The sequence below is a fragment of the Aulonocara stuartgranti genome (assembly GCF_965226115.1).
Source record: "Aulonocara stuartgranti genome assembly, chromosome: 14".
Classification (NCBI taxonomy): domain Eukaryota; kingdom Metazoa; phylum Chordata; class Actinopteri; order Cichliformes; family Cichlidae; genus Aulonocara; species Aulonocara stuartgranti.
Window position 1 is genome coordinate 9,777,712 of NC_138950.1, and position 13,262 is coordinate 9,790,973.

A 13,262-nucleotide genomic window follows, 5' to 3' on the forward strand; every position below is an offset into this window, starting at 1 on the left:
TATATATATATATATATATATATATATATATATATAAAATGTCTTACTGTTTATCTTTAGGTGTCCTCGAGCAGCAGTGTCATTATGCTATAGTGTCCCATGCAAGAATGGTGGTGTGTGTCATGACCTTTGGTCCAACTATTTTTGCGAGTGCAAAAGCCCTTTTACAGGAAAAAACTGTGACAAAGGTATAAATAATAGTGCATATGATATTGAGCTTCTGTTTTAAAATCAGGTGCAGAAGATTAAATTGAGTTTTTTTAAACTCTTTTTTTCAAACAGAAATGTCAGAGGAACTTGTTTTGAAATTTAATGGCAGTGACTACATTGATTATGTTATTAAGGAGAAATTTAAGAGAGACTACCTAATGAAAGAGATTTTGGATGAAAATTTGGGATTCAACAGAGATCAACAAACGATTAACATCAAGTTCAAGACCAAACATGATGGTGTGCTGATGTTTATCCGTGGACAGAGAGCATATATTATGCTGAAGGTAGGTGAAATTCATTTAACTATATACACGTCTTGTATTCTATATTCAAGTATGAAACTGTTTTTCCCCTTTATTCAGATAAAAGACAAGAAGCCTGTCTACATTTTTGAAGATGCACTTTTGGGACACCTGTCAGACTTCTCTGTGGACCGTCCTGTGGCTGATGGAGTTTGGCATCTCCTCTCCTTGTTCAGCAGGGGACAGAACACTTTCCTCTCTGTGGATGGTAAACCAGTTTTGAACATCACTGGCCAAAGTATGGATCTCACTCCACTTAGCGTAGAAAAGATCACTCTTGGTGCTGCTCCCACAAGAGAAACAGTCAATCAATCAGGTAAAGTTTATTCTTAAAGTCAGTTTTTAAAATGCCAACTTTTGTACAACATGTGAAATGAAGGCCAGAAAATATACACTGCATACAGTCTTGTCATTGCACTTGATGAGAGTTTTGGATAACTGTTTAATCAGACTGGATCTTCTTACCTGTTTAAACTGATCACTCTAAAAGCAACATGTACCAGTAAAGTTAAACTGAAGGAGTAACGTGGAAGTAAGTGGACCTCTGAACCTTCTTTGTTTTTTATGACAGGGTTCAGTGGATGTGTGCAGTATTTCAATGTGACAGGTTACTCTCTGCCTGTCAGCGGACACAGCATAATGGTGGATGTCAGGCCAAGCTCGACTCTCACCCAGACCAACTGCAGCTTTCCGCATTTTTGCCTCGCTTCAGGATGCTCTGAGAAGGATGGTCCCAGCAGGACTTGTCTCTCACACTGTCAAAATCACTGGACATGTGAACCTGGTGTGCAGAACAACTCCTGCATCTGTTTACACAATGTTACTGACCATTTCTGTGATATATGCATCTCCACAAAGGATAGCCATGATCACTGCTCTGAAATGCAAGGCAACCTGCCACTGTGGCTCATTGCTGTGGTTCTTCCTCTCATTGCCATTCTGGTGATTGCAGTAATGTGTGTTGGCCTTTACAAAGTAAGACATTCTCATTCAAGATGTCAGAGTGCGAGCTTACCAGTGAAAACAGAGCATGGGGCAGACAACAAAGCATTTTCGTTTGATGACAAACGAAAATGCACAATGCCCACAGAAGCTCTGTCACCAGAAAAAGGGAACAGACCTGACCTCATGAGTACCAATCAGTCAAAGTCAAGTGCAGAGATATACTGTGATAACAGTCTGTCAAATGTTCAGCCATTACCAAAGAGTGAGGTTGAGTATTATGAAATCGGCAGCATCTGTAGTGCATTTCATTCAGATGATACCTCACTGAAACTCAGCTGGCAGAAGCATCTATACAGCTCAAAATGTGTGAAAGCTGATCCGAAACAGTGGGGAGATTTGAGGATGCTGTTTGCAGGATATAAGAAAGAAAGCTCTAGTGATGACAAAAGCTCCCCAAAGCCTCAAAATGTTACTTTGATAAATGAACAGTTGCTGAATAAGTTTCATTCAAAACAGTCCCAGCAGACAGATTCTTGTTACACAAAGAGATTCATACAGCCAGAATTCCTGGAGCCAATGCAATGTCTCACTTTTGAAGAAATTAGCAAGCTAAACACACCTGTGAAAAAAACATTGCATCAGTCAGCTCTGAAATGTGCAGTCACAGACCAAATCACAATGGTGGATGACTCATGTCATAGTGAAACACAAGGCGTGCTTATGTGCTCAGAGTCTGAGTTCAGACAGTTTTCTGTTGTCACTGGTGGGAATTACATACATGACCATTCATTAAGGCAACAACAGAACCTACCTTTCAACCCAGAGAGTATTCCCTTAGGTATATTTGAGCAGTGGGAAAATATTTTAAATATGCACCTACCTTTTAGCAGCTATGCCCCTGTATTTGAAGATATTGCATGCCTATCCAGTGAAGCCAGTAATAGTAATGACATGCAAAGTGACATAGAAGAAATTATTTGATTTTCATATCACCCATATAGATTTAACAAAGGTTTCATCTGGATAGTCTAACTGTTGCACATTTTAGAATTTTTGATATTATTATCTATAGTTAAAATGTCTACTTGATCAATAACATAACAACATAAATTAATTACTGAGTGGACAAAGAACCTGTTCATTTTTACTTCATCAATGTGTTGCTGGTTATCTTTAAAGACTTGTCAGGTAAAAGTTAATTATGTATCTTCAGAATAGCCAGAGATTTTGTCTCACAGTTCACTTTATATGAACACACATAGATCAATAACAGCATTTAATCTTAATGGACAATAAAATTGTTCATAGGCTTCAAATTGTTCTCAATATCTAGACATATTTCTTTCACCGATTGTTTTTTAATCAGTTTTTTGATGCTGCACGAAGATGCTGTTTGCATACTGGGAATAGGGAACTAGTTAAAACATGCAAAAGGAAGGTTTATACTAAAGAGTAGGGATGGGTACCGGTATCCGGTGCCATGATGGCACCGGTTCTGACATAAACGGTAGTACCCAGACCGAAAAGCAGCGCACATTTCGGTGCTTTATTTCGGTGCTTTTTTTCCTTAGCTGTGATACACTTTAGATTCTAGCCAATCATTTTACGTTTCCAAGGATAGTAGGCGGGTCCAGGTATGTACGTTCTTTTATTTTTTATTTATTTTTTATTTTATTTTATTTTTTTCGCCTGTCCCATTTGGTTCTCTAGCCATCAGAATTGTTGTCTGAAGACCAACAAGGATACCCAATGGATTTACTTTGCCAAATGGATCATCGTGGCATTGCCGTATTGGTCCATTTGGTCGATCTTTGTTTTTATTATTTATTATATTTTATTTTCAGATGTTACAGACGGGACAGTCATGAGTGAGAGATAGGAAAGGGAGAAAGAAAGAGGAAGGGAAGGAAAAACAGAAGGGGAGAGGGACAATGAGAAAGGGGGGGAGAAAAAAAATAAAAATCTCCTGGATCACCTGTTGAGAGAAGAATAGAAAACAAGCAAAAAAAGACAAAAAAAAACAAAAAACAAAGCAACATACTAAACACAACACCATCGCATTAATCTAGCTAAGTGTAAACAGCAGTAAATACTAAATATTCAATGTTGTTGTGCAGCACGCAGGACAGATGTGCTTCGAAGTAGCAGCCAAGAAAGGTGTAATTTGGGTCTACGAGCAGTGAACACCCGTGTGCATACCTGTGTGGATCAGCGCGCTTGTATTCCAAAGGTTTCTCCATGTAACGATCTGCTAGGGAGTGTGGGGGGGCCACAGCCCCGTCCTCCAGGGTGTGAAGCAGGTATGGAGGAGATCAAAACTCCAGACATCCAGAGGCCCCCAGAACACAAGAAACCATGGAAGACCAACAGAGGGGCAGCCGCGCCACTGTTCCAGTAAGAGCTGAGGAGAGTCCCAGATGAGGGTTCACTCAGCAGCCGCGGAGCAGAAGCCAGGGGGAGTTGCAGTGACGCGCCCGTGAGCTCCGCCGGCCGTCAGCTGTGCCTGAGTGACCGAGCCCCAGGCCGAGAGGCCGGGGGCACCCCACCCCCGAAGGGGCCCGAGCGAGCCCCAGGCTCCAGGCCCCGATAAGCGGCCGCCAAGGAGTGAGCCGGTGTGTACCTGGACGCCCACCCCCAGACACAAAGAACCACCAATGCACCGACACCTGAGGGAGTCCGCCACCGGCAGGGGAAGTGGTGGTAGGTGGAGATAGGCCTCCAAACCTTGGAGGGCCTGAGGTGTCCCCAGAGAGGTGGCGTCTGATACCCAACCTGACATATAGACACAGACATACAGGCACACACAGACACAAACATCCATTCCCCCCCTCATGCTCTCATATGCACTCACTCCACACTCAACCAACGTGGAGACAGACATAAAGAGACGCTGTACACACGATCACACTCCCCAAGCGTACTCTACAAACCGGGTCTAGGTACTGTGGGGATGAACAAAAAGTATTTGACCAGCATAATATAATCTGCAGTATGATCATTGCTTTAACAATGTAACAGATAGCTTTAAGAAGGCCTTAAGATGCTTATGCACACAGTTATTATGTTTAGTAGAGGTTCTTGATTAAAACATTTATTTAGTAAAAGTCATATCCATAGTTTCAGTTCGATTATTACATATACGAGAGTGGTTTCTGTCTCTCTGTCTGGTGAGGGGTCAGGAGCTAGTCGCGAGGTGAAACAGGGTGCAATTGTGGTTAGCACACAGACGCAGACACACACACACTTTTAGTTAGATTCATTTATGGGGGAAAGTTTAATCATGTTTTGCTGGGGTTGCAACAAGAGCAGTTTGTCGCAGAACTGCTGCGAGCATCCGGCAGTGACAGGATGCACCTGTTATGAAGATGGAAGACGATGTTCTTTTAAACTGTGTTAAAAGGTCATTGTGGTTTTGATTTGATCTATGTATAAAATGTATCTGTGACGTATGAAGGGGCGTCAGTAAACAAACCCTGATGCTATAAAATATCTGTTCATGCTTTGATTAAGTCGAAGACAACTGGCTGTCTGCGTACAGAGTGTCTTCCCACATGTGTCATTAAAAATCAACTGTTTGACCAAAGACCTTCTGGACCATGGGTGGTGTGTACTCTCCTTCCTCAACTTTGAATCTTAACATTTGGGGGCTTCGTCCGGTGGTTGAGGAGGGAGGATTGGAGGTTTAGATGGAGAAATTTGGTGGTCTCTGAGGTGGTCTGACGGGCAGACATGAATTCCAGTGGTCGAAGTGAGTGGGCATAAGCCGGCTTATCCAAAAGGTAAGGCACTACCTGTTGAATTATTTCCAAAGTGTGCCAAATTGGACATGATAAAATTTAAGTCTACTCACTGAAATTACTGGTGGATGTCTGTTTTGATTTTGATGAGAATCTCATGACAGTACTGAGGATTTAAAGCAGTTGGACTGCTGGAAAGGATTTAATGCGGTTGGACCGCGGGAAGCAGTTGGACTGCTGGAAATGATTTTAGTAGGTTAGGGAATTTGGTTATTTTTTGGTTATAAGGTTGGACCTGCTTCAGTCTTACACTTTGTTGGGTGTTTTACTGTTGTTCCAAAGTATTATAAATTACTCAAGAACGCCAGTTGGACTGGTAGGAAGCGCAGTTCTCGGAGGTAATGCTCCCTCCTGGCCGAGGACGCTTGGCCCTGACCTATCGGCGAATAGGGTTAGTACGGTCGGCAACCGGGGAGAACTTGGGAACCTCCAAAATAGCTAGTGGTTGGACCACTTTACCGTTTGGAACGGTAATCTGCGCTTTTTTGGGCAGCAAAGGTTGGACCTTGGGTGTTGGACACTTTTAAATTGAGTTAGGGATTTTAGAAATGAGGCCAGAAACAGTTAAAGTCTTGATACTGGTTAATTGATCGCAAAAAACTCAGGGAGTTTATCGGTTAGACTGTTATGTTAAATTTGTCGAAATTCGATAGGTGTTAAAAGGTTTAAAATCTGTGCAGTTGTAAATATAAGACGTCTCTGTAATAAAAAAAGATCTCTGTGGGTCGAGTCAGCAATGCACTGACTTCCTGCTGCTATTCTTAGATGAAGAGTGTGTGTGCATGCAAATGAGGCAGCTGATGCAGAGCGCATGAGAGGACTATGCTTTCGGTTTTGTGTGATTATTCAGCCCTATAACTATTGTTTGCAAATGTGGATAAATGTCTGCGATTAAAATGCTGGCTTAGTAAATAATAACATTGTAAATATATGAATGGTGACAGCGTTTCAAAATAGAATATAAGAATTGTTTGTGTTTAAAACCAACGTTTAGGTAAGAAGATTTAAGGTGGATTTGAAGGCATAAACAAAAAATAAAAGGGTTACAGTCTGCAAGTGTTGTTAATTCATGAGCTGACTGGATGCAGAGTAAGTGGAGTGGTCATCCTGAGAGGATTGAATGATGCTCTAACTCTGTGGTCAAGTCAGACATAGGTTTTAAGTAACCATGAGCCACTAATAAGCGTGACAGATTAATGAATATGTGTAAATTGAACTTGTTAAATAGCCTTAATAGAAGTATCTCAATGAACACGCAATGAAGTGGACTTTTTAGGGGTAGTTTACCATCGATACCATAAAAAGCAACTTAATTAGTAGTTCAATAACAAATTTTAAAGATAACCTTTGTTATTTGATAAGAGAGAGAAAAATTCAGGTTACATATAGTAAATAAATAAGGAAAGGTTAATCTCTGCGTCATTCCACACTGAAATTTCAATTGTAGGGGATCATTTGGAGGTGAATTGTGTAGGACACGGGGAGACAGAAGAATCTCCCCATGAGTTTTCGGTGTGCATAGAAATTGAGGAGGCTGAACTGGAAGCCTGACTGGGTCGTTGTTTTTGTTTATTTGAGGGTCTGCTGGAAATTTGTGAGAACGACCACCTTGATATGTGGGAGCCTTCTCGGGCAGCGATTTTTTGTTAAACATGTGGCAGGCTGTGCAAAATGGAGAAAGCTTTGACATGATGAATAAAGGTGTGAGAGGTATTTCTTTGGTGATGTAAAGTAGGAGGTTTTAAAGTTTGAAAGTGTTTTTAATTTGAGAGAGGCATGAGTGATGTTATAAGAGTTTGAGTTTCTTTTTCTTTCAGTTTAAAACACATAAGTACATACACTTGGTACACCTGTTTACTCTTTGACTTTATTAAAACAAACGGTGTATTTGAGTTTGAATTTCAGTAATTGTATGTTGATATGGTAATTTAGTTTTATGTTAGGTGAAGGAGATGTCCATCTCTGCGTCTTGCAGGATCGAAAGTGAAAGTTGAAGGTTGTGATGTGAATGCTGTGAGTACTCGATTTGAATGATTCTGTGTGAGGTGTACAAAATACTAAATAATAATAACACTATGAAAGTTGATAGTAGAGTGAGTGCAAGGTGATGTGTGAACAGAGGAAGTCTGAGAGAGAAGTGTGTGCGTAGGCAAAATGCAGAGTGTGTGCGTGAAATAAGGGAGTATTGTTTTTACATCAAGGTTTAGTAGAACTAAAGTAGAACGTTACAAACAAACAAAAGAAGGTAAAATGAAGAGAGAAAATAATGTGGTTCCCTGACCGGGAGAGAAAATAACTGACAATTACATTAATGAATAGAAAACACACATACACAAAGTGCCATAGGTGAAATTATTCTAGGAAGGAGTCAGAAGTGAGATAGTTTAATATAAGATGCAATGAAGGAAGCAGCTTACATTCCTTTAATTCCCAGAGCCAGTGTGTTCCCTCCCCTGCCCACTTGGGCCCCGTATCAGGCGAGTATGGAAGGCTGGATAGCCCATGACGGGTAAGATCCCACCTCGAAACCCTGGGACAACCTAAGGCAGGCACAGTCACGAATACTCGGCTTCAGTAAGAAGACGGGACCTGACGGGTAAGGCCGCTGGGCTGAGGCAGAGGGGGTAAGTGGCAAGTGGAGCCCTACCTTCTGGCTGAGGACAAGGAATGCTGCTATTTAAGGTAGGAAATCAGAATTTGGGTTAGTAAATTTGGGGAGGAGAAAATTGACTGTTTAAAGGCAAAATTATGAAGGAGTCTGACACACTGCAAAAGCACCATATGCAAATTCACACACACAAACAGGAAATGCATTAACCTTATGAAGACAAGACAAGCTCATGGAGTTTAATGCAGAGATAGAGATTAAACCTGGCTAAGAACACAAACATATGCAATGAAGAACAGCTTGCTATTTTGTATGAATGATACAATGGTGTGAATGTTTAATAAAATACATTTGTGTTTGTAATTGAGGAATAGAAGAAGCCATATGACAAAGGGGGTTATGTTTTATGCTGAATTGAAGTATGTTACAGAGCATAAGGGGGTGATTTTTGTGTGCAAATTGTGTGGTTTTAATGAGACTTTTGGTGTATTGAGGAGGTGAAATTATGTGGTGGCAAGACTTGTGTGTTTAAGGTTGTTGTGGTGATGGGTTGATTCTGTCAGGTAGGTTGTTGTTGTTATTTTTGTTTTTAATAGAGGGAGTTTTAGGAAACATGGACATGTCTGGGAGGGGCCCATTATTTTGTAACAGTGCACTTAAAGAAAACCGGTCAGGTGACTTTGTTTTGTTTTTATGAGCTAACAATCAGCTCTATTTTTCATTTCTGTTTTAAGCAGGCCTGCAACAGTGAATAACGGCGCTGAAAATTATCGGGAAGAGCAAATATAAGGTGGGCTTTCCAGATTACAATTGGCTGAGGAGAAAGCTACCTGTGGGGACTGATCAAGGTCGTAAGTCCCTGTAAAAAGGATTTTATGCGAGTCAATCCAGTCCAAAAGCATAAAGAAATATTTTCCTATGGAAAATAAAAAAAAGACTGAGCTCATTTTGCTGAGGGTGGAGTATCTGATCGTGCGGGAAGCTCCACTATCAGCAAAGATATGGAGTAAATGTGTGAGTGAATGTGAGGATGAATAAATGTGGACAAACAATTTGCTTTTACCAGAGAAAATTTCTGTTTTGTTTTGTTGACTGGGGTTAGATTATGGGATTATAGTATATTGTTGGGAGAATGCCAAATGCTAAAGGGGAAATATTTTTTGATGTAACTCAGTTACCATTAATTGTAGAAACACATGACTGATAACTGTTCTGTTTTAAGTTTATTTTATGACATAGAATTGGATCATGAGTGGGGAAAACTGAGCATTTTTAAGTTTTGTATAGTATCTTGACACATGAAATGTATCAAGATAAAGGGGGGTTTAGGGTGTATTAATTTAGTTGTTTAATAATTTAGGATCATTTTAGGACCTTTTGGGTTTTTGATCATTTGGATATGGTAAAACTGAAACTGTTATTTTTAAGTTAAGGTTAAAGGATTAAAAGTGAACTTGTCACGGTTTGCGAGGCAAGCCGTGTGGAGTTGTAGAAAAGGACCCAAAAGGCGGCAGCTCTGGTGCAGGTGAATATTTATTTACAACGGGGGGCACAAAACAGCACTGGTGGAAAAACAAGAAACCGGAAACCTAAACTGGGTAAGCTAATAACACAAACCAGAAACGAGACGCAGGGAGACCGAGGGAAAAAACACTTAGGGAACACCACAACAGGACACCTCAGAAAACCTGGCCTAAATAAGGAGCGAAAATACAAGGAACCAAGAATACTGGGCCAACATGGCCCAGGACCATGACAGAACTGAATCCTGTTTAGAAGATACAATGCCGGTTTTTCAAAGCTGTGAATAAATCTTAGAGGGAAAATTAGTGAGGGTTGAAGGAGTAGAACAGGTTTGATTTTTTTGATCTTTAGAAGAAGTGGTTATAATGTAGGCGTACACATACAGATATTACATAGGTTTATCTTTAGGATAAAGGGGGAGCTTATAAATAGAAATGATTTTTATACATATTGCATTTGTGCTTTTAAAGGAGTTGTGGCTCAAATTTGTCTCTGGAGGGTCACGAGCCTTTGGCTAGCGCTATGATTAGCCAATCTACTGTGAGGATAATATGAGTTCATGAAGGATTGCACACGCTTACAGACACAGTGTTAAGAAACACACATGACAGTATTGATTCCAGGCAAAAGGCCTTAAATTCATTTAGCTTTTAACTGAACTTAAAGAAGGACCAAAGAGGAAGGAAAGCATATATTTTGGTTAAGTCTGATAAATTAGAATTAGAAGGTATTGTTACATTAAAGGAGCAAAATGAAATAAAAAGGCTATACCAAAAACAGGTGATAACATAGGAAATGTGAGGTTAAAATGAAGTTAGTGTTAACACACAGGAGTTGTTTCAAGGCAGCATTTAGCTATGATGAAATGTATACAGGAGTAATTGCTTATATGCTTAAACTTAATTGATTAAAGTGGTTGTTTTCTTTTGGAGTAGAGGAACTTGCAGCAGCGACAATTTGTGCACAGGATGTTGATGATCAGATAAGGGAAAAATAGAGCGAGCAACCGGACGTAAAAGCAGGGCTTAAAGAGTTTTAAGGTGATGAGTAACGTTGAAGAATATATATAAATACAAGTCAATAAGTTAAGAAGATAATTAGGATCAGGCTTTTGATTAAAGAGTCCCAAATAGGATAAGTTAGGGAGATGCAGGAATAGGTGTTTTGTTTCCTTTGCAGAAGATCGATCTCGGCGTCCACAGGAGGGGCGAGGATCCTGGAGATCTCGAGGCCTGCAGAGAGGGACCGAGAAAACCTAAGCTTACACATGGAGTGTTCTCGAAGGGGAGCTGGTGTTTATTACCGGACCAATTAGATGACATGAGGTTGTCTGATTTGCTGAGCGAGGACACAATGTATTGCGACCTCTGGTGTTCCAGAGGTCGAAAGGGGGATTGTGGGGATGAACAAAAAGTATTTGACCAGCATAATATAATCTGCAGTATGATCATTGCTTTAATAATGTAACAGATAGCTTTAAGAAGGCCTTAAGATGCTTATGCACACAGTTATTATGTTTAGTAGAGGTTCTTGATTAAAACATTTATTTAGTAAAAGTCATATCCATAGTTTCAGTTCGATTATTACATATACGAGAGTGGTTTCTGTCTCTCTGTCTGGTGAGGGGTCAGGAGCTAGTCGCGAGGTGAAACAGGGTGCAATTGTGGTTAGCACACAGACGCAGACACACACACACTTTTAGTTAGATTCATTTATGGGGGAAAGTTTAATCATGTTTTGCTGGGGTTGCAACAAGAGCAGTTTGTCGCAGAACTGCTGCGAGCATCCGGCAGTGACAGGATGCACCTGTTATGAAGATGGAAGACGATGTTCTTTTAAACTGTGTTAAAAGGTCATTGTGGTTTTGATTTGATCTATGTATAAAATGTATCTGTGACGTATGAAGGGGCGTCAGTAAACAAACCCTGATGCTATAAAATATCTGTTCATGCTTTGATTAAGTCGAAGACAACTGGCTGTCTGCGTACAGAGTGTCTTCCCACATGTGTCATTAAAAATCAACTGTTTGACCAAAGACCTTCTGGACCATGGGTGGTGTGTACTCTCCTTCCTCAACTTTGAATCTTAACAGTACCCTTGCTCCTGGAGGGGGGAACTGCACCCAGACCCAGGTGGTGTTACCCTTTTCCCTGCGGTGGGGAGAGGCAGACCACCCCGACTCCGTAGCAGCAGGGAGGCCCCACACTCCAGACCGCAGTCGGACGGCCAACTCCACCTAGTCCTCCCGCTCCAGCAGGCTGCAGAGAATGGGGGTGGGAGAAGACTCCAAACCTCCCTCCACCCGCTCATTGTAGTGTTGATGCATGTGTGTTCTAAGGTGCAATTAAAACCCAGGAGGGCATGGAGCTACCTGCCAAGGAGCAGCAGGTAAGCGCATAGTCCCTCCTGATAGCCCTCAATGTCTAAGTGTATTTAAAATTGAGAGGTGGGCAACGACGCCACGGGTGAGGTATACACCCTGATGGTAATTTGGACTCCGTGATTGTGCCCACCCCCAAGATCCTATATGTATGTGTAATGAGAGTGTGAATAATGTGAATGTCTAAGTTGTGGGATAAAATTGAGGCAGAGGCAGCCAGAAGGGGACAGAGGGGGGGGTAGCCTCCTCTGCACCCTGGTGACATACCCCTACTCCAAGGCCCTGCATGTGTGGGTGGTTGTGGTGGAGCGGGAAGAGAGAGGCAGCTGGAGATGGGGAGGGAAGGAAGGGAGGGGCAGGTAACCCCTCCCTGGGGCCAGCTCCCCCGCTGACCCCAGTAGGCACTCCCACACTCCGCGACCCGCCAGGGAAAGGGGGCCCAGGCCCATCCAGACCGGGGCCCAGTGCAGCAGCGCCTCCCGGCCCCACAGAGCCCGGGACAGTCCACCCAACCCCACCACAGAGAAAACTGCACCCACCCCACCATCCACTCATCTTCCAGACTACATAAGACAGTAAACGCCCAGGCTGAGATCTTCCTCCACCTCTCCTGTATCTCCCCCTCCTGCAGAGAGAGTTCCTGAAGAGAGGAAAGCTCCTGCAAGATGTGACCATCTCCCCCACCAGTTGAAGAGCCCCCCAGGTGGTTCGACGCACCGGCGGCACCCCGCTCCAGGGCCGGGCCCCCATGCACCCACCCGCCCACAACCCCGGCAACACACCAACCAGGATCCAAGCCCCCGAGGCCCGGCCCGGGCCCCAGCCCAGAGACGGAGCGCCCCCAGAACCTCACGCCCATCCCGGACCCACCCAGGGCCAGCCAGGCTACCAGGTCAGTAACCCACGTCCGTCAGCACAGACCCTCCCCTAGCCCCGCTGCACGCAGCCGCGAGGAAACAGTCACCTGAGAGCCAACAGAGCCCCCAACCGGACATGACCGCTACCCCGGGTTGAGCCCCCCAAGGAAGATGCCTCCGGGGAACCCCCCGACGCCCTAAGCCTGTCCCTACCCCCACACCAATCACAACAGTGAAGGCGGGACCAAATTATGACCCCCCACCCCCACTAGGTGATGGAGCTGATAAAAGGAGTCCAGAGCAATTGATCTGATGTGGTGGCAGAGGCTGTATCAAGACTAATGTAATCTAATAGATAATTTCTATATTGGTTAGAATTAAGATTATTTTTATTTTTCCAGTTCATGAGGACTGTTTTCTTGGCTATGCATAGGGCAGTGAAAATCATATGGGCTATATTCTTTTCTGAAGTGACATTATCTAAGCTGCCCAGTAAACACACTAAGGGGGAGGTTGGAATGTTACATTTCAGACACTTTGATAAGTCTTCACATATCTCGCGCCAAAACTTTTGCACTGGTGGACAGAACCAAAGAGCGTGGATGTAATTGTCTGGTGTATTGCCTTGACAGTGTG

The 13,262-nt window shown here is 42.7% G+C and overlaps 1 protein-coding gene across 1 annotated transcript; it reads left to right on the top strand.

Moving 5' to 3' along the window:
- Nucleotides 1-67: 67 nt before the first annotated feature.
- LOC309688257 (protocadherin Fat 4-like) lies at nucleotides 68-2,686 on the top strand. Its single transcript, XM_082503857.1, has 3 exons — nucleotides 68-188; nucleotides 283-831; nucleotides 1,087-2,686. The coding sequence occupies exons 2-3, from the start codon at nucleotides 285-287 to the stop codon at nucleotides 2,439-2,441; spliced, it is 1,902 nt and encodes a 633-aa protein (XP_082359983.1). The 5' UTR covers nucleotides 68-188; nucleotides 283-284; the 3' UTR covers nucleotides 2,442-2,686.
- The last annotated feature ends 10,576 nt before the right edge of the window (nucleotides 2,687-13,262 follow it).